Genomic DNA, 21,655 nt, shown 5'->3' on the forward strand with positions numbered 1-21,655 from the left:
GCCACAGTTGTGATCTACGCCACAGCTGCAGTAGCAAAGGCCAGATCATTTAACCCAGTGACCAGGATTGAACCTGTGTCCTGGCGCTGCAGAGACTCGCCAGATTCCGTTGCGCCAGAGCAAGAACTCTTTCTTCAAAAAAAAAAAAAAAATTTTTTTTTCTTTTAAATTTTCTGGAGCAGACAGCATGTGAAATCAATCACTTACTCCTCTTTCCTATCCACATTTTGATGCTCCCGGCCAGGAACTCCAGGCTAGCTGGCCCCGCCCCGGAACCTCATATCGCGGGAACTAGATGCGGAAGTTCTTTTTGTTACCGCGGGACGCAACTCTCGCGGACACTTCCGGTGAGGAAACATGGCTGCGGCCGTTCGGGACTCACGTGTGAGTGCGGGGAAAAAGCTGAAAAACTCAGTGAAGAAGAAGAAGAAGATGAAAGTCGTCGCCGCGGCTGTAGCATCGGAGCTGGACGATAAGGACAAAGACACTGCCGATAACGGAGGTAACGTACTAGGGTTGAACTTTGGCTGCTCAGAGGTAAGGCCTGGCTGAGTTTGCGGGAAGCAGAGGATGCGGGGGGATTTGCTGCTGGCTGCCCGAATTTTATCTCTGGAGAGGTCCAGCGGGCGACTCTGGCACCGTGAGAAGGCTTGGGAAAGTGGTGTTCAGGAAAAGGTCGCTATCGCGTGTTAAAGCTTACAAATTCTTTTAATGGGCATTTTCATCGTCGTTAAAATGGATTCAGATGAAAGTGTTTATGAAGCAAAAAAAAAAAAAAAAAAAAGAAAAGAAAAGTGGCAAAAGGCGAAAGGAAGGAGTATATTTGAAATTAAAAGAATGAAATGGCTTCTCTAGGGAGCAAGGAGCAAAGGGCCGAAAGAGAAAGTCGGGTGGCATATTCTTGTGCGGTTAGTGCGTGCGTCTGTTTGGGAGTTAGAGATGAGATAGTAAAGAAAGAAGAGTAGGTGGTTCAAGTAGAATAAATAAAAGTAGTAGTTGATAACTCTCAGAGACGTTAGATAGTTAAAGGAAGGAAATATATTTTGAGGCCTTCAACCGTGATGTGTTCATGCTACTTTATTATCACTCTTGGCACTAGCTTGTCTGGTAACAAGGTATCTCAGACAATCCCTGACCTTCTACTACTGCTCAGTAATTGCTCCTTTGTACCAGGTAGAGCTTTGTAACAGCCAGAGCTCTTCTTTTATAATGTACCTCAGGTCATGTCAGTTATGGGCTCAAGACTATCCAGTAGCTTCCCATCTCAGAATAACATCCAAAACGCTTAGCCTCCATGGTCAAGTTCAGGCACCTCTCTCATCATCTGCCTCTCGGCTCCGTATTAGCCACTAACTGGAATCTAGTCACGTTGATACCCTGTGGTTTGTTTTACACATTATACATAGCTCCCACACCAGGGGGATCCAGCACTTTGGTTTCACTGCCTAGAATGCTTTTAGGTCCTTGCATGGCTCTCTCCCTTCCTTCACTTTCTTGATTCAGTGCCATATCCTTGAGACGTGTCCCTGACTGCCCTATATCTAATCTACACCACTGCTCTTTTCCAGGTCTCCCTGCCTTCTCTTTTTGACTCATTACCCTGCTTTATTTTTCTCAGCATTTCTCAAACCTTCTGACATATGTTTGCTATATCTCTCTCCCAGCTGAAAAATAAGTTCCATAAGACTGCCCTCTCCCCAGTGCCTAGAAAAGTGCCTGGGGTGTAGTGGATCCTTTGTGGATATTTAAGTAAATGAGTGCATAACCTTGACTTCCAGGACCGAGAAGAAACTGTCATAGGCTATTTCAGTCTCTAGGTAATTAGAGTCCTTATCTCCTACCAAAGGAGTTAAAGAAAAGAAACTGTTGAGCAGAAATTAGGACATCTTCCGATACTTTTTGAACTCAATAGACTAGTTCATGTGGGGTTGTGAGAAAGAAACGTTACTACACTTGGAGCAGAATATCAGTACTGCTTACATATTTAGGTGATGATTAGATTTCTCTATTCAAGTAGTAGGTAATTTCAGGTTAGAGGTATACTGACTTCTCAGTGCATAGTTGTAAATATGATTAGGTTCTAAAATTCTCTTGCTATTAGAGTTCAGTTACCTTTTGGGTTAAGAAGGCTTTTGGCTAATTTAGAAACCTTATATTTCAGTTCAGTTCAGTGAACAGTTCTGTTATGTTCTGGACATCCTCCACGTGCTGAGGGTACAAAGGATGAGTGTATTCCTGCTCTGAAATGATAGTCTTAGGGAATATAGATTAAACACAGCACTGTAATACAGTGTACTGACTATTATTAAGAGGCAGGTAAAAGGTAACTGTCATGACCCTGGTCCAATTAAAAATGGAAGGATGAAGACAGCGAGATCCATATCCTATAGGAACCCCCCTCCCCCGGCGTTGCTTCCTTCTATCTTATACATATTACTCATGATATACTATCCTCTTACTTTATTTTAACATGTCTTTCTCCTTATAGATATAAGTTCTCAACTCTGTCTTACTTATCTTTATTTTCAGAGGGCCTTTCTTACTCATTTGGCACTAGGTAAGTTTTTTTGCTGAGCAAATAGTCATTTCATCTAGGCTTTAGAAGGATGAATAATTTTCTCAGCCTGGGTTGGAGAGGACCGTTTTCTCAAACACAGGGAAAAGTACATGCAGTGGCACATAGTCTCCTAGCATGCATGGCCAGTTAGGTCACAATGAAGTGTTGGCTGAGGTTCTAGCTGTTCCGAGGAGTTACTGAACCTGGGAGCAGAGGATAAAGCCGGATTGTAAGGGCCTTGTGTACTGTATGGAGGAGATTGGAGTCCCTGTTTGTAGGCAGTGTGGAGCCATTGAGACCTTTTAAGCAAGAGAATGACACAGATACTACTCTAACTGTATGATGACTGCCATAGGATGCTAGAACAATTAGACAGTTACAGAACTCTATTAGAGATTGCACTGGGAAAGTACAGTGAAGACAGGTTGCCCACTTGAAATGTTTTTCAGAAGGGAAAGCATTCAATTTTCCAGACACTAACTTCCATATAAACCATAAATTTTGAGCGTACCATACTCTTAGAGGATTTAGGTAATGATAATAATGTAGCCATATATGTATTTGGTCTTTTTAGGGCCACACCCAGTGCATATGGAAATTCCCAGGCTAGGTGTTGAATCAGGGCTGCAGCTGCCGGCCTACACCACGGGTCACGGCAGCGCTGGATCCTTAACCCACTGAATGAGGCCAGGGATCTAACCCCAATCCTCATGGATGCTAGTCGGGTTCATAACCCACTGAGCCACAGTGGGAACTCCCCACCTCCTGGTTCTTGAGCACATTAGCTCCTCCCTCCCAGCTGTGCTCATGCTGTTCTCCTTGCGTCCTGTTTTTTTCTTAACTTTCTCTTAACAAGCTTCTCTGTGTCCTTTAGATTTCTACTTAGTTGTCTCTGCTTTTTCTTTCAAGATTTAGAATGTTTCTCTTTAATAGAGGTAAATAATAAAGGCCCTTTTGTTTAATAAATTCAAAGTAATGTAGGTCCCTTGGTTATGAGATGGAACATTTTCCTTGGATTTAACTCAGAATTTTCTATTTACTATAAGAAATTGATTTTTTCCTCTTGTGAAATCAGGTATTTCTGGAAAGGTGACCCATGAAAACAGCTTTTCTAGTTCAGGCACACGTTTACATGTGGCCTTGGCAGAACTATTAAGTTATCAAAAGTTTTCAGAGAATAGATATTGAGAAACCATGAAGGCTGAAGATAGGAGCTGACTTCAGACGCAGGAGGGATCAGTGTGCTAATTATAGACTTATTATTAAAGAATTCTAGCTCATTTTATCAGGAAATTGAGACTGAATTTTGATTGGATGGTAAAAGTTGATAGGGACGTGCTTTATATCAACATTTGAAAGCAAATTCCTTTAGCAAGATGCCACTTAAATTTCATAGAAAATACACAAATATAACCCATGTGTTGTTTGAACTTTATTTTTTAATCTTCTGGCTTTAATTATTTTTGACACACTGCAAAAGATAGGAAATCAGGCTTTTATGAGTGTAAAACTCCTAAGTATTATTTGTGAGACTTTTTGGAAGTTTCCCAGTTCTGTGAGGACAGCCTTTGAAAGCCTTGTCTCAGAATTTGGCATAAATCCTGAAACATGGTGTAGTGCTCAGTGTCTATTTATTATAAATTGGAAACTTCTCTTAAAGTGATCTTTACACTTTTTTCTCATGTACCAGTTATGACTGAGATTAACAGTTTTATGTAATGTAAACTTGAATGATAGCAAAATGAATCCGACTGAGGTTTTGGTAAATTGTATTCTTCAGTAGAGTTTGAAATTTGGTTATATAGTTTGAAATCAGAGATAATGTGGCAGGTAAGATGCTACGGTCAGCATTTTAGTCATAGATTAACATCAGGCGTTTTAAAGGAGAGGATGGCACCCTGTGTGAGTTAACTTTGAACTACTCAGATTTGTTGAATTAATACGTTGTTGGAGGTTTAGACGCAATGTGTGCTTGCCTCTTTTAAGTTTGTAGTCGAAACAGAAAACACAGGAAATCAACTCCGGTGAAAAAATAAAAACACTGGTTGATGATATCAAGTATTATAAAGAGGAGTATGATAACCTCTACCTCTGAGTTATCATTGAGCCATTCTGATTTACTGAACTGATGCTGCTTCTTAAGCTTATAGTCTTTTAAAAAAAAAAAGCCCTGTTGTCAGTAGATCAACCCAAGTGACACAAGCCTTGGTCTAGCGCCAGGATGTGCAGTGTGTCTGACCCGCCCCCCCGCCCCACAGAGGTGCCCGTAGGCCTAGAAACTGGCAGGAGGAATGGTAATTTCATGGTTTCTGAATTGTTCTGGCCGCATCTTTGAAAAATGGCTGTATGCTTCTAACACAAGACTGGATCACAATCCAGATTAGAAGATCCCAGGGGCTCCCCCTCCATTTTTGATAAACTACAAAGCAGCATTTAGAATGTAATAACCTAGCAGATGTGCTTTTCGTTGGACTGTCGCTTATAGTCTCCTTCCTCGTTTAAGTTACTGAAAATAGCAAAGGAACATGCCTAAGAAATGAAGTATATCATAGACCTCCTGGAGTGGTTTAGTCATTTATAGGACAAACTCAGGAAACAGACTCGCTCCCGCCTCCGGCTGCTCTGGCCTGCCCAGATAGCTCACTGTAATCACATCCGACAGTGTCCCCTGCTAGAACGTTCCTTGTAGTTTTGGTTATTTTTGTGGAGACCCGGGATGACTTTCTTTTCAGGGGTAAATGCTTTTTTAAAAAGTTTTCAAGCATCAATTTTGAATATGCTAAGTTTAATCGTAATCAGCAGGAAAGAAAGATCGTGTGGCCTGGGCCAAACAGATGCCTTTACACCCGAGGCGGGAGCCGTGGTTTCCAGGCACGCTGCTTAACCAGGGGGTGTGTGTTCTTGGGCAGCGGCTATTCTGGTTAACTGCAGCTTAGGGAGAAATTTGTTTTTAATTCAAGCAATAATGTTTACTGTGGGTTTGACACTCTTAAGAACTTTGTGTATATTAACTCATTTTTAAACTCATAATTAAATGAGTTAATATACACATTCAATAAAGAACTCTTTTGTGAATACTTTCTACATTGGGTATACATTAGTCTGAGCTGCATGTTTGATGCAAAGCTTTTTAGTGCCTTAGAAGTGAACAGCCCCTTCCCCCGACCCTGTTAACTTTGTGACTTTGGACATTTTAACTTTTCTAAGTTTCCGAACCATTCCCTTTGTAAATAACAAAAGTGACATGTAGAGAGTGTCGTGAGGAGTAAAATGATAATGTGTAAGAAGTGTTATCAATAATACCTAACCCTAAACACTGGTTAGTGGTATTCATTGTTAGTTTAGAGGGCTTGGGGAGCTGCAGGACAGAGAGACCACTTCGGAAATAAAGGTGGCTCCTGGACACATGGGTTACAGGGGTAGAATTATAACGGAAGTAAATCATCCCCCCCCCCGCCCCCTCCCCACCACTCCCAGGTTCTCAGTGTCCTTATCAACCCTCTGGTTACCATCATCTATTTTGTGCTAAGTGCTTTTCCTGTGTTACCTCTTTGACCACCCACCGTAACAACCCAGTGAAGTGGGTACTAGTTTTATCCGTGTTTTACTAAAAGAAACTGAGGCAGAGGGGTTAAGTACCTTGCTTGGATTATGCTGGTAGCTGGACATAGTGCCAAGTCTGCCTAATTTTGCTCTGAGCTCTTAAACCCCAGTGCTGTTTATCTGAAGCTTCCTGTTCAGTACCTCACGGGTCCTGTGGATTCCAGGCACCGGAGCTTCTCCTTCCTTGTTTCTTTTATTCTCCTGCACGGCCACATTTATACCCTCATAGTGTGTGTCATCTGTGTGTGCATTGCACGCCTGCCTGTGTGTGGGGGGGCATGCAACTGACACGGAAATGTTTACTATGGGTTTGGCACTCTTAAGAACTTTGTGTATATTAACTCATTTAATTATCACAAAACCCCGATGAAGTAGCTACTGTTTCATTGCCATTTTTACAGAAGAGGAATTTAAAAGTAGAGAATTTAAAAACCTTCAGAAAAATCACACTGATTTGTGTAGATGGAGTAGATTGAATCAGGCAGCCTGAGTTCTGTGTCCTTACTCTTCTAGCTGATCTCAGTCAAGTCTTTATGAGAATTCTTTTTTTTTTTTTTTTGTCTTTTTAGGGCTGCACCCACAGCATGTGGAGGTTCCCAGACTAGGGGTTGAATCGGAGCTGCAACTGCTGGCCTCCATCACGACCACAGCAACAGCGGATCTGAGCCATATCTGTGACCTACATCACAGCTCACAGCAATGCCGGATCCTTAACCCACTGAGCGAAGCCAGGGATTGAACAAACGTCCTCATGGATCCTAGTCGGTTTCATTACTGCCGAGCCACAAGGGGAACTCTGAGAATTCTGTTTGATTTAGAGTGAATTCTGAAGGCGTGAAGTAAGATCAGGGTTAATCAATAGCCATTAATGCTCCCAGATGATATTTGTGTTTTATTTTATTTTGTTTATTTTATTTATTTATTTATTTGGCCACACCAGGGGCAGGCGGAAGTTCATGGGCCAGGAATCAAACGCACACCGCAGCAGTGATCTGAGCTTCTGCTGTGACAGCAACGGGTCCTTAACCCACTGCATCCTAGGGGAACTGCTAATGTTTGTATTTTAAAAGAACAACCTTAATGCAGCAGAGAGACTTTTCTCAAAATAAGGGAAGTGGCAGGAGAAAAAGGCCCTAGCAGCTTGGCCCCTTCTGGAAGCACACTCCTGTAGGGCAGAACTTTTATGCTGCTTGTTTTTAATTTGGGCTCGATGTTTACTTTATTTCCTGGATCATAAATCAGACCAGCTGTTTTGTATAAATCAGCTCTCTTTTTTATATAAACCAACCAGCTTGTTCATGCCCAACTCTTACCATCCAGTCCCCAAATCTCCGTTTCAGATCTTGTTATAAATATCTTACCTTGTTCAACATCCCTGTGCCTTTGGCCGGGCTGGTTTCTTTTGCCTGAAATGTCAGTCGTGATGATTACAGCAACAGTTTTCATTTTAAATTAAATACAGGGCATTGACTGAAAACGAGGATGTTTTTGGTTCCCTGTTGAGTGATCTTGCCCTCTGCCTCTTGGAGGTGGCTGGGGTTGTAGAATCTTGGCGTTTTCCCTTCTCGTGTCATTCAAACTCTTGCTTTACCTTCAAGGAACAGCTTGAAAATCATCTTTGTAAAAGACACCCCTAAACAGTTACCATTTTCTTCATTGTTTTCCTTTTAGAAGAACACTTAAGCTTTTACATTTGTTTAACTGATTTATCCTGCTAAGTAAACATTCGACTTCTTCAAGGAGAAAACCTAGAATTTCGTTTTTCATTTCCCCCTTCCCTCATCATCACTCATGAGTACTTGGTAAATATTGAAGGACTGTGAGTCTTCCAAAGACAAAGGAGAATGGCTCGCTTTTCTGCCAGCGGCTAACCTTATCTGGGATCAGGGACAGGTGGCAAGTTTGAAAGGCCAGTGGAAGTTTGGGGAAACGGCAGCAGGACATGAGAAATGCCTCTGTCTACCTCATCACCTCAAAGTCTAACCCTGCTCTGCCCAGTGTGGTAGCTACCAGCCGCTTAAATGTAATTAAAACTGAATGAAATTAAAAATTTGGTAACTTAGTTGTACAAGCCACATTGGAAGCACTCAGTAGGGCCTTGTTGCTGGTGGTCAGTGGGCAGCTCTGATGTTCCATGAACACAGAAGGTTCTGTTGGAACCTTTCCTTACCATTTCTAATAACCAACCGTTCTTTGTAGCTCTTCCTTAATTTCCAGATTTTTAAAATAGAATGCAAAATTAGAGCTAATATTTAAAACAACACACAGAGAGTTCCCATTGTGGCTCATTAGAAACGAATCCAACTAGTAACCATGAGGTTGCGGTTTTGATCCCTGGCCTCCCTCAGTGGGTTAAGGATCCGGCGTTGCCATGAGCTGTGCTGCAGGCTGGCAGCTGCAGCTCCAGCTCGACCCCTAGCCTGGGAACCTCCATATGCCACAGCAGGTGCGGCCTTAAAAAATAAAAAATAAATAAAATAAGATAAAATAACACCCAGGACTTGCAAGGAATTTGTCGCTCATCTGGTGCCCTTAGAACCCTGGGGACATCCACCTCACTTCTATTCAGTGTCAGTCAGTGGGAACTTCAAAACTTGCGTCTTCACGGGGTATAGTACATTTTTAAGGACTATTTTCTGATTTGAATAGTGATTACCTTTGGCATCCTAGAAGTAAATCCTGTTCTTTAGTATGCTGGAAGACCTCATTACATTGGCATTTTAAATTATGTAAAATATCATTTTTATTGGTGATGGATGCACGATTTGAAAAAACTTTTGAGCTAGGGCTCCTTAAAAGCATAATAAGATAAAAACTCTGAATTCAGCAGATCCGTCTCGGATTTTTTTTTAAAAAATTGTTTGGCAGGTGCAGGTTGTATGAAATGGTATTATAATATTTTGTGGGTTTATTGTGTCCATAACGTGCGTGTTGTGGGGGGCAGGCTGGGTGAGAAACACACCAACGAAAAATAGCCAAGGTTTAGAAATGGAGGGTCGGGGTGGCTTTTACAACCATAAAGCCTTGGGCTGTCTTTACAGTGCAGGTGAAAAATGTGGAATCACTGCATTTTGTGTGTGACTTCGTCAGGACAAAACACTAGATGTCAGTGTTGTCGTTTTTGCCGTGTTCCCGGAGCTGGTAAAGGCCTCTGCTTTTAATCACCCCCGGGGTTCTTCAGCGACACAGACTTTTAAACCGTTGCGCCTCTTTACGTTTAGATAAATACTTACGTAGAAGAATCGCTTTTCAAAGAGTCATTTAGTTTGTTATTAGTACCTGCCTAGTGCCGCTGACTCTGAGGAGTAAAACCTGTGATATTAGCATGGCTAACTACATTCTCATCACCCTTGGCAGGGAACAGTGATCCCAGGAGGGAGCTTGCTTCTGGGGGAAGTTGTGTGACTCTGGAATCTGGTGTATGGTAGACATTCAGAGTTTCATTGAGTCAAATGACCGTGCTTTCAGCCTTTGGCACAATTTAGATACTTTTTTTAATCTTCTGTGAGAACTCTGTTACCAGAGTTCATCCGTCACCCAGAACTGCACGTCAGCTCCTAGTCGTGTTCTCAGATTTCTTACATCGACCCGCCTTACAGGAGGCGGAGGAGACTTCTGATTAGATATGGACAAATTAATTACTCTTTTGAAAAAAAATTCTCTCATTATTAAGAAATATGCAACCCATTGGGGCAGTGGAATTATTAGTGATTTCTTGGTTCTTTATCATTTCCTTTAATATTTCGATACCATTAACATGCTTTATGTTTTAAGATTGTGCTGCTTTTAAAAAATGTATTACTTTGCTCTCTGTGTTCAACTCTAATTTTATGTATTACTCTGTTAATTTTTTGAAGATACTTCGTTTTTACTCCTGTGCTTGAGGCTTATTTTTACATATGCATAAAATGTTTTGTTTTATTTATTTTTACTTGCTGGTACTAATATGCTACAGACGTTTGTTTGAAATGTGTTAAATATTTGGTTTTCCATCCTTTTATTTCATGCATCCTCAGCACTCAAAAAATAAAGGTATTACATGAAAGTAATAGCAGAACGGCAAGTCCGATGCTGACTAGCTAAAAGTTGGGTCTTATCATCAGTTTGCTCTTAATTCATAGCTTAAAGTCAGGAGGTTAGAGAGAATCACTCAGAATTGAACAGCCAGCCATACATTCAGTTCCTTTCTTTGGTCATAGCTGTAAGCTGGTGTGTTTTTTTTTTTGTTGTTTATTGTTTTTAACTGGGGAGATGGCTGAAAGGATATTTAAAAGCAGAATATGCACATTTTTGGGGAAATAATGTAAAGAAGAAGTGGGGGCTGGGAATTGAAGACGAGGTTATTTCAAGGTAACAAGAAGAAACAGTCGGTGAACTTGGCATAGGTAGAAGCAGAGGGTCTGTGAGGATGCTCAGCTTTGCTGAGGGTCGGAGGCCCAGAGCAGACACCCTGAAACGCAGTGCTGTGAGGCTGCACGCTGCGTTTCAGTCCTCCAGGTTTTGGTGAAGCTTCTGCTGTGGATGGAAGACATCGGAATCGAGTTACGTAGGGGCAGCAGGAAACCTGTAAGCCTAGGCCTTTCTTTCTCTCTTGCCGTTACATTAAACAGTATTTTATCTTAATACAAGTCAGCATGTAAAATTTTGCTTAAATTACTAATAGTGTTATTTAGTAGAACTACTTTGATAGAAAAAAGTTGAAGGTAATGGCATTTTCTGTCTTAATCTTGGGGAGTCAGCTGGTTCTGGGGTTGACCAAAGAACGTGCATTTATTACTCAAAGATGTTGCTGCTCAGCAGCAGTTGTTGGCTTATCACTGAGTTGTCCTCCTCTTTGGAAACTTCTCGGCCTTTTTTGGTCTCCTTTCTTCTGGGTGTTAAGACCTATTCCATGTTACTAAGCTGTTAGATGGTTTTCTCTTTTGAAGTATTTCCTAATAAGTTCCATAGATTTCTGATGAACAGAGCAGAAGCTCTTCTCAGGGCTCTGGATCATATAGTTGCACAGCACAGACTGTGCTGTTGGTAAAGCAGAATGAACTTGAGACGTTAAGCAAGGCTGCAGAACTGAAAGGGACCCAGAGCTTCTTGACAAGGTGATTTTCAAGCAGGGCCACCACCTGAATTGTTGTTTTGGCGCATCCTCTGACCCCAGCCTTTTGAATCTCACATGACGAAGTGGTTTGCTGGTAACTTGTATTTGCTGCTTTTTGGTGGGTCTGCATGGTAAGATTCAGCAGTATGCGAATCCTCAGCTCAGTACTTGGTATTTCCTGTGTCACAGAGCAGTGCAGTCAGATCTTGGGCACACCACACATCTTTCGATTGTTTTCTCAAAAATGTTAAAACACCCAACTTATTAATGTTCTGTGCAAATTCTATAAGAAGAGGTTGGTTTTCAGATTTTTCTGCACACAAATTCAGAATCTTAAACATGTGGGCCAAAGCCCTCAGAGAACTTACTCTGCTTCTTGGTACCTTGGAAACATACTATTTTCTTGATAGATCAAAGTTTTGTGTTGTTGGTTGTTTTAAAAATAATCTTATTAGTCTCTTCAAGTAGTTTAAGGACACAATTAAAGCCAAAGATTTGAATATACCCTGCACTGGCCCCATGTCAGCATCTGTCACCCCCTTGACAGCAGGGTGTGGTGGGGCTGTTGGGTTTATTTCGTTCCCTGGGTTCTGGGTGCTGAAGCCACTGCAGCCGCCCCTGTCCATGTGGCTGGGCCAGGTCTTTGGGATGGATGGCAGTAAAACAGAGGGCCTGCCACACTCATATCACTGCAGCTGTGGTACTCGGGAAAGTCCCCTCTTCCTAGACTGGACACGGATGGAGAACAGCTGGCTTTAGGAAGGGAGCCCGGGGCCCTGCGTTGGCCCTGCTGAGCCCCGCCTCCAGTGTTGAAGTCTAATCTGTGTCCCCTCTTAGGTTCTGTAGGAAGCTGTGGATCAGGAGATAATCGCTTTTCTTCTGATGATGAAGCAGTAGAAGCTGACAACGAAGATGAAGCTGAACCTTGTGACAGTGACAGTGAAGATGCTGCAGAAGCTGGTGTCGGAACCAGTGCGGGCTGGGCAGATGCCATGGCTAAAGTCCTTAACAAGAAAATTCCTAAAAGCAAACCCACCATTCTGGTCAAAAACAAAGAACTGGAAAAGGAAAAAGAAAGGTTAAAGCAAGAGAGACTAGAGAAAAGAAAGCAGGTATGTCCTCCCAGTTGTTCTGTAGAGTAGACTGTCTAGTCTGGTTCTTGTCTGTACCCAGGTGTCCCTTGCAGTGTTTGTCCGATTAACATTCCAGTCGGTAACTTGCCTTTGATGTTGGGGTGGATAACCCAGTCTCAATCATTCCATTGATCACGCTCACTTCTTACTTGTCTAAGCAAAAGCAATAGAAATGTAAAATCTGAGGAAATGGATCCTTTTATAATCAGGTAGTTGTACATGTGGCCATGACTCCTGGATCTGAATGTTTTATTCAGCTTAACTGTCTAGATATTAACTTTATTTATTCTGAGCTAATAGAATCATGTTAGTTTTGGTGTGAAACCTATTTTATAATATAGATCTGTGAAGATGTCACTATCAGGGGTTAGTTGCAGGTCTGAAAACAAATTTTCACTGCTAGATAAATCTGAATTGGTTACAACTTTTTGTTAAGCCACTGATGGCAGAAGTTGGACTAGGCCAGTCTGCTAATTAAAGGCTGAAAGTTGGACGCAAGTGTGCTGTTGTGTACTACAAAGATAAAGCAATGGTAAGAGGTTTTATATCCCTCGATGAAGTAGTTCTATATCTAAAATGTTTGAAATCGGTGCTGTTTTTTAATGAAAGAAAAATGACTTTCTGTCATACTGACAGTATAAAAATACTGATTCCCAAGAAGTACTTTATAGGTAACAGTGAAAGAAAAATGGATTAGAATTTGCATTGACCTCCTCTAACGCTCATCGTCCCCTTACCTTGTTGAAGATGAATGTTTTCTTTGTTCCTGGCACACTGGTTGCTCTGTAAGAAAGGCTCTAGGGAGATGGAGCATCTCAAGTGCTGCTCTTGAAAATAGAATGTATTCTGTTATTAATTCGATATTCTCATTGTACTTTATCTGAGATAAATTTTGTCTCTCAGTCTTACTGAGAGCTTCTTAACTGCAAATTTGAATGTTTTTTTATCTGGCAACTGCTAGAAGGGGCCTTACAAATAATCGGAATCCTTAATGACCTCTAGTCTCAGTGTTCCAGGGAGGGAACACCATTTTGAAGCCAACAGAAAGAAGTCTCTCCCTCTGCTGTAGGCGAGGGCGCTGAGTGCCAGAAACGATGCTGCACACATCCTGCAGGAAGGCACGCGTGTTGGTACCAGAAACATGACACAGCCGCTCTTAGCAGCTATTTCTGGGAGCGTCTTTGTAAATTATCATTGTTCCCCAGTGTTAAATATTATTGGCTACGAGCATACTGATTATTTGTTTCTAATACTAAGTATAAAAATACATTTTGAAGTTAAGAGATATTTGGGGATCACGCATGCGTTTTCTCCCTTGAGTATAATAGATCATTAAGAATTGACTGCTGTAACCTTAAAAGTAAGATTTTCTATTTCTGACATAATTTGATCAGGAATATCATCATCGTTATAATAAATTATCTGATCTGGGGAAGAGTCTGTTCTTTTAGAAAGGAATCAGAGTGATCCTAATAGCAAGAGCAAAGATTTAGTTTTCATGCGATTAGACATTTTCATTAATACAAACTGAGAACTGAGATGAATGGAGAAAAGAAGGGAGAAAAGGAGACTCTCTCCCCACTCGTTCTTATTAATGGTTTTGATGCTCAGTGGCTTCTTGGTGACTAATTCATCATGTTTAGCATATTTGATATTTGGTGATATGCTGGCCTGAGCAGGGGGCCTGGAGAAGCAGTGTATGAAGTCAAGAACCTGAGACCACGGTACTCCCTGAAAACAATTTTGAATTAGATGATGTGGTCTCTGGGATTTTCTTATTTCCTGACCCCCCTCTCTTGCTGCATTACAGCAAAGAATCCGTGTGCTGTGGTTTGTGACTGATACACCATGTATGGCAAGGGTATTGATCAGATGTGTTATGAGGGAAAAGAAAAATAGTCACTGCATTAACGGAGTATATCTGAGTATGATGCTGATCTTTTAAAAACTGATAGACATTCTTAATTTTGACTGCCGAGGAAGTCAGTTTCTAAAAATACAGAGGAACAGTGTGTAAACCTGTGGTTAAGGAAGAGGGTAGTTTGGAGTCCTGCTGCCCTGCCTCTGGCGCTCTGGTGATGGGGGCAGCAGGTCCTCGCGGCTCCCTCACACCCTGTCTGTCCTGGTCCTGCCTGCTCTGCGTGCTGGCGGCTCGCCAGGCCCCTGCTGTCAGAGAGCCTGCCGGAAACTCTGTGCCTCTCACATGACACGCTGAGTGCTAACCACAGGCTCCCAGAGCCGATCCCCTAAAAGTGTGGGTTTCTGAAAGTCCCCGTGACAAACTAAGCCAGAATGATTTATTACCTTTGTCCTTTCACAGAGTATCATATCAAAGTAGGCTGCACTTTCAAAAATGCCTAATACTCTTTCACGTAACAATATTTATAACACAGCTTGATAAGAAGCGGGAGTGGGAAATGATGTGCAGAGTAAAGCCAGATGTTGTCCAAGACAAAGAACCAGAGCGCAATCTTCAGAGAATTGCAACGAGGTAAGATGGTGCTTTTGCCCTCCAACAAATGAGTAACTAAAGCTTTGTAGTGATCTGTTCCTGACTAGATTTGATTCTTAAGCTCTCACTTCTCAGAGCTGAGAGATTTCCCTCTAAGCCTGCCTGTTTAATGCTGAATTCAGCCGCAGATTTTGGAGTCTCAGGGGCAAGAATGTGATGTGCTAAGTGTATATTTGGTATGAACCCATTTCAGATCATTTTGTATTTTATAGTCACAAGAACAGCGTCATCAGACCTCTCACTGTGTTTCTCTTATGATGCTTGTCGAAATTCATGGCACCAGATGATTATTTTTGTTACCTTGCACCATCTTTATAGCATAAGAAATTTCACATTATCACAGCTTCATGCCGCCCTTTTACTCTGTACTTTGTAGCATTGGCACCAAACATTGATTTGATGCCCTCTGTGTCCAAAGATCAAGATAAATAGACTCCAGTGGTTGCTGCGTGATCCTTGCTCGCTTTTCTGTAGGAGTTGTGGTCTCTTTGAGAAGAAAGGCATTCCCTGGGAGTTGGGAACATACGATGGAGGTTGTGTCGGGGATCTGGGGAAGGCGCCACAGAGGAGAGACCATTTGAGGTGCTGCTTAAAGGAAATAGCAGTTATATTAGTGGAATTACCTTTAACCTTCTAGTTACCCACAGCCACAACCTGTCTGGTGTTACATGGTGACAGTGAGGCCGGGTAGGTGGGAGTGTGAGTGGTAGAGCAGGACTGCTAACCTCTCTCGGCACTGACCCAGCCATGTGTCCCTGGGCGTTTACTTAAGTTCTCTCTGTCTCAGTTTATGTGTCCCTAAAAACAGGAGAATATTATACCTACCCTCTAGGGTTTCCCTGAGAATTAAATGAATAAATATCTATGCAGAACTTAGAAGAGTGCAGGACTGGTGCCAGAGTCAGTGCCTCCTGCGATGGGGTACCCTGGGCATCTCGCTTTCCTCGCCTTGGTCCCAGCTCTGCTGCAAAGGCTATGGAATTTAACCCTCCTTATAAATGAGTAAGCAAGCTTGTTAAGGTTTCTTGGATGCTGGCAGAAAACAAGAGACTTCTGGGTCAGAGACAAAGGACTTTGTTACTCATGGCAGAAGCAGCAGCCAGACTTCACCGTCCCCCTGGTTCTCAGTGGCCCATGGGGGCAGCACAGGTACCCTAGAGGGGGCCTGTGCGTGCAGTGGGTTGTATTGCAGGAGAGGCCTCTGTACCTCCTGTAACGCATTGCTTTTATGGTGAATGGTAACAAGTCTGCTCTTTGTCTGGGGGAGACATGACCTCATCTCTCAAGGTTGCGTACTGCACACACAGCCCTGAGAAATGGCCTGGCTACGGAGCAGTCAGGGCCCTGCGTCCTCAAAGACCCAGCAGGGACGTGCAGGGGGGCTCGGGGCCTGTGGCGGATTGCCTCTGCTGATGCCTGTTGCAGCAGGAAGGCCAGGAGATCATAGAGTCCTAAAGCTGGAGCGGTGTGAATGCTGCGAGTCAGGGCTCTCTGGTAGGGAGATGTACGTGAGCCCCTGTGTGAGGTGAAATTTTCTTAGAGCCACACTGGAGAAAGTAAAAACAAAAAGTGAAATTCATTTCAACAAATTTAATAGATTCAGATTACGTCAACATGTAATCAATATAAAACAATTACTAATGAGATTTTGAAATTCTCTTTTTCATACCAAGTCTTCAAAGTCCAGCGTGGTTTTAAACTTGGCGCACGTTGCAGTTGGTACTGTCCGTGTTTCACGCATTTCCCCAGCTGCGTGTGGCTCATGGTCACTTTTAACAGGCGTGACTGGTCTTCGTCTTCAGAATTTCTCTTTCAGTGAGCTTAACTGTGTAACACAGTATTTTAATACATTTTCTTTCTTTTCTTTTGGTCTTTTTATGGCCGAACCCGAGGCATATAGAGGTTCCCAGGCTAGGGGTTGAATCAGAGCTGTAGCCACCAGCCTACACCACAGCCACAGCAACATGGGATCCAAGCCACGTCTGTGACTTACACCACAGCTCACGGTAATGCCGGATCCTTAACCCACTGAGTGAGGCCAGGGATTGAACCCTTGTCTTCATGGAGGCTAGTCAGATTTGTTTCTGTTGAGCCATGACAAAACTACAATAAATTTTCTGTTATAAGAGTTGCAGATAATATAGCTGAATACCTTTTAAGTTTCTTGAGTATTGTTCTTTCCCCATTTACAGATGACACTGAGAGCCAGAAAATCTTTCCTGGAGGGAGAGAGCTACCTATACATAAAGGCTGTGCCCATATGCCGTTTCCTTCAGCCAGTACATGAGTGTATTTTGAGAAGTAGATACTCATGTTAAAACAGCTTAGTTCTGATTCTTAGTTCTGATTGTACAAAAGTTAATTTAGAAAGACCCAAGCGGAAAAAAATATCAAGTAAACTACTGATATTTATTTTCTATTTTGGAATTTATTTTCGTTCTTTGAAATGTATTCACTTTTTGCATTTATTCAGCACTTTTCACTTGCGTGCCTGTTCGTGCTTGCCTCTTTTCTGAGCAGTAAAAATGCATCATTCCTCTCCTCCGAGTTTGTATTCCAGTGTAATTATTAGCTGACTATATTGTTCTGGTCACTTATATTCTCTAGGGGTGTGGTGCAGTTATTTAATGCTGTTCAGAAGCATCAGAAGAATGTTGATGAGAAGGTTAAAGAAGCAGGTGGCTCTATTAGAAAGCATGCTAAGTTGCTGTCAGCCGTCTCCAAGAAAGATTTCATCAGTGTTCTGAGAGGGGTGGATGGCGCCCCAAATGAGAAAAGTTCCACCGGGAAGAACTCAAAGGCCAAACAGGTAAGACTTTGCTGTAGGATTCAGTGCATCTGACTCAAGCTCCTAGAGTTTGAGATGAAAAAGCATACCGGAGGAATTTTTTTTTTTGTTTTCCAGATTTTATTAAAATTTCTCCATGCTCACTGCCTAATATAAGTCATTATGAAGATTTATTCAGCATAGAAGTGCCAATTAGAGATGTCATGGCCTAGCTGTTAGGACCCAGGAACCAGTAGATTGAGGTAAAGTTTTTAGAGACAGAGCAGACTCTGTTGTATCTGAAATTCTGCATTTTGTACATTGTGTAGAATTGAGGCCTGAGCGAGGGATACAGCTTCAGTTGAGACTGTTACCCTCAGCGGTAATAGTTGATGGTGTGTAATTTCGTAAATGAAGAATTGGAGCTTTGGGAAATATGGTGAGAATGCATCCTTGTGCTGAGGCAGCTTTGATGATACTTGGCTGGTTGGCAGATGCACATAAATCCTTGTCAGGATCTTTGGCATGAAACTTTGCTTCTCTGGCCCTTTAACCTTTGAACCCCAATAGCTTTCTTTTTAATGTATCAGGTTTTGAAACGTGAGGTAGCTCTCAAAAGGGCCGTGGTTTTTGTTGTTTACATTAAAGCAAAGTACATAGTTGTCTCTGATGGCTTGGTTTCTGTTGCCAACAAAGAATACTTCAATCAGGAAACGAGAGTTTCTGTCATAAGTTTTATGTTTGTATTTTGGGGAAGTAATAGAAACTCTGGCAAGAAGAGCATCTAAGAATTTCATGCTAGCCTAGGGTTGAAGTGTTTTTCAAGTTCTTGATTAGGTTGCCATTTTACCTAATTTTGACAAACGTTTTTCTAAGCTGTTTATACTCTCTCTCGAATATCAAAGGGTTCAGATTCTGTCTGTTTATGTAAATGTGGTGCTGCCATTTTAAAGTGTTTGCCGGAAGTAATGGTAGACAGGCTGGGTTCTCGCTGGAGCTGTGTTTTCCTGTGAGGACTGGAGAAAGATCCAGCAGCATTGGATGAAGAGAGCGAATGGGGAGATGGAAAAGCACCTCCCCCCTTTTCCTCGTTGGCTTCAAAGTAACTTTCAATAGAGGCATTTGTTTTGTTTGGGGATTATTTTTTTCATGAGTTATTAAAAATAGAGGAAGGGTTCTTTCAATGGCACTGTTGTGTTTTCTTTGTTACCATTTGCTCTTTCGCCCTTGACCCTCTTTTTTTGTACTTCAGTGATCACAGGAGGGGTCTTAATCTGCCACAAGGTCAAAAACTGCTTGACCTTGAGGTTTAAACCAAAGTGGCTTTGCTGGAAAGTGATTTGTTTCTAGAACTATCTACCCCACACCAGTGATAATCCTGGCACATTTCTTTCTTTCAAAGGTATTTTCATTTTGATTTTATATTTTTGGAAAACATCTACCTCTTTGTCCAAAGTGCTATCCTTCTCTCTTTTAAAGTCTTACAATTCAGGTGGACACATTAAGTAGATAATAAACAAGGTTAACACGACAGCATGCAGATTCTCAGCCTGTATGTCTAGACTGTTTCCATCTGTTAAACTAGGTTATAATAAGACTGTAAATTCAGTGGTTATCCCTATTTGTGAGGGGAATTTGATAGTAATCATTATTTTTCATTTAGGACTAGATTAGTAAGTCTCTATGGGTTACTTGAAATAGGTGGACTTTTAAGGCAATTGAAGAGAAGGAGGGAGGGCCAAGGTGGGAATAGATTTGGGGTGCCAGAACCCTGTTCAGAAAGGAGTCATACATTCATGAACTGGATAAAGGAGGATTTTGATTGAGTAGAGGATAAGATTTCCCTTTTTTTCTCTTATTCCACCTTGTCCTTATCCCTTGCTGCTACGAATTTTCTAAGAGAGGCTTCTTTCTTCATGCAGTCTGACAGGAGAGCTTTTATAGAAGTTGTTCATTGTCTGTTTTCCGGGCTTTATGGTATTTAGAATACAGGCTTTTCGTGTCATATTCCTAATGCTGTGAAAGCTTTAAAAGTAGAGTCCATCGACATAGAAGTTGGATTCACTGGCAGCCGTCTGTCAGGATACCAGTCTGGAAATGCCTTCATTATATCTTTAACCCCTTTACTCGGTTATACTGGTTATCCGTGCTTGTGACATTAACGTTCAAAAACAAAAAAGAGCCAGTAGTTTTATATAGTAAGCAAAGCCGGTTGTAATAATCCAGCACAGAGGGTGGATCCTTTAAAGTCCGCATACCCTAAAGAGTGCTTTGGGTGGTGTGTGTGTGTGGTTGGTTAGTTGGTTGGTTGGCTTTTGACTCCATAGGAACACTTGACGTGGGAGTATATTTTTAAGAACCCATTTCAAGAATTTGCATACTCCTGCCAGATTTAAGAAACTTTGATATTGTGACAAATGTTTCTTAACTGTGTTACTGCCCTGAACAAGTTACTTTCCTCAGAAGCTTTTCTTTTTTTCTGCATTAATTTTTTTTAAATGTTCTTTTCTTTTTTCTTTTCTTTGGCTTTTTAAATCCACACCCACAGCATGTGGAGGTTCCCAGGCTAGGGGTCAAATCGGAGCTATAACTGCCGGCCTACACCACAGCCACAGCAATGCAGGGCCCGAGCTGCATCTGCGACCTACACCACAACTCACGGCAATGCCAGATCCTTAACCCACCGAGCGAGGCCAGGAATGGAACCCTCAACCTTATGGTTCCTAGTCGGATGTGTTTCTGCTAGGCCATGACAGGAACTCCTAAATGTCCTTTTCAAAGCAATAGGAGCGCAGTTTCAAAAGTGAACTACAGCTAAAGAAAAAAGCCAGGGCCCTTCCCCACCGACACCCCTTGTTTTGTCCCCTCCAAGGTCAAAGAGCTGTTGATCTACTCTTTACCTCCCTTTTAAATAGTATTTTGTCACTTTGTCATCAATATTAGGTATCATGGAAGATAGAGAACTGCGTTCTTACCCTTCCTTCACTTCAGCATCTCATACTTGTGCCTTCTGATGCAGCAGAGTCATGTGTTTGGCTAAACCAGTATTCCGTGTAAACGTTGATCACTGCTGAGCAAAGTAGTGTACGATAATATTAATTTTTTACAGTTTTTGTTTTTCAGTTGCGTTTTTTTTCCATTTGCTTAGTTTTATGCACCATCTGCGCTCTTCAAAAGAACTGCTAAACCCTTCTGAGTACTCTTTTCTTCATGGTCACCCTGCTACAATCTAGACTGATTTTTTTGTTTTTTTTTTAAACCTGGTATGTATGCGCTGTCTTTTTTTTTTTTTTTTTTTTTTTTTGACTTTATCACCATTCCGGGAATTCCCTTTGCCTCTTTCCTACGCAGTAGCCTCTGTTTCCTGGGCTAAATGTCTCCTTTTCTCTTAGCTTTCTTCCTCATTTTGATGAGGTGACATTTACCAGAGGCAGAGGTGGGGTGACAGCCGTGACTCAAAGGAGGCCGACAGCCAACAGGAGGCGCAGCCTCAGGAAGGGGGGCCTTGCCGGGTTGTGAACCGGGAAAGAATCAATTGCTCTTGAGTTAAGCCCCCCAGTTGGTGGAAGTGAAATTAGGGCAGCCGTGGCAAACTAATACAATACAGACATGCATGTTAGAAATCATTTTCCCTCAGAAATTTGAAGTTACTGTTTAATTGTCTTCTTTCTTGCCAGCAAGAGGTCCGGTGCTGTCCTCATTTCTGATTCTTTAGTCTTTGGAACCTTTTGGGTTGTCCCTTTATCTCTGCTGTCCTGAAACTTTGCAGTGAAATGCCCTCGGTGGCCTGTTCCTTGTTCTGGACCCGTGGTGGCTCCATCAACCCACTGAGAAGTTTGCATTCCTCACTTCTAGACCCACTGTTTATTTGATTTACTATCTTTGATTATGTTTGTCCTTTTTTTTCTGTCTTTTTCTGCAATTTTTGCTAATTGGTTATTAGATCTGGATCAATCCTTTTACTTTTGTAATTTTTTCCCTCTAATTT

At 41.9% G+C, this 21,655-nt stretch overlaps 1 protein-coding gene across 3 annotated transcripts in view; it reads left to right on the top strand.

Moving 5' to 3' along the window:
- Positions 1-340: 340 nt before the first annotated feature.
- Positions 341-21,655, top strand: part of RRP15 (ribosomal RNA processing 15 homolog) — a 42,403-nt gene continuing 21,088 nt past the window's right edge. For all 3 annotated transcript variants that reach the window (XM_005653760.4, XM_013978068.3, XM_005653761.4), the window contains exons 1-4: positions 341-502; positions 12,093-12,367; positions 14,782-14,879; positions 17,508-17,709. In XM_005653760.4, coding sequence (XP_005653817.1) covers positions 358-502; positions 12,093-12,367; positions 14,782-14,879; positions 17,508-17,709 — 720 coding nt within the window. In that variant the 5' untranslated portion in view covers positions 341-357. The remainder of the gene's footprint in view (positions 503-12,092; positions 12,368-14,781; positions 14,880-17,507; positions 17,710-21,655) is intronic.

This window comes from Sus scrofa, chromosome 10 (genome assembly GCF_054392235.1).
Source record: "Sus scrofa isolate SSC_HxYL_T2T_F1_AM1 chromosome 10, Sscrofa_HxYL_maternal_Yorkshire_Landrace_v2.0, whole genome shotgun sequence".
Lineage (NCBI taxonomy): Eukaryota > Metazoa > Chordata > Mammalia > Artiodactyla > Suidae > Sus > Sus scrofa.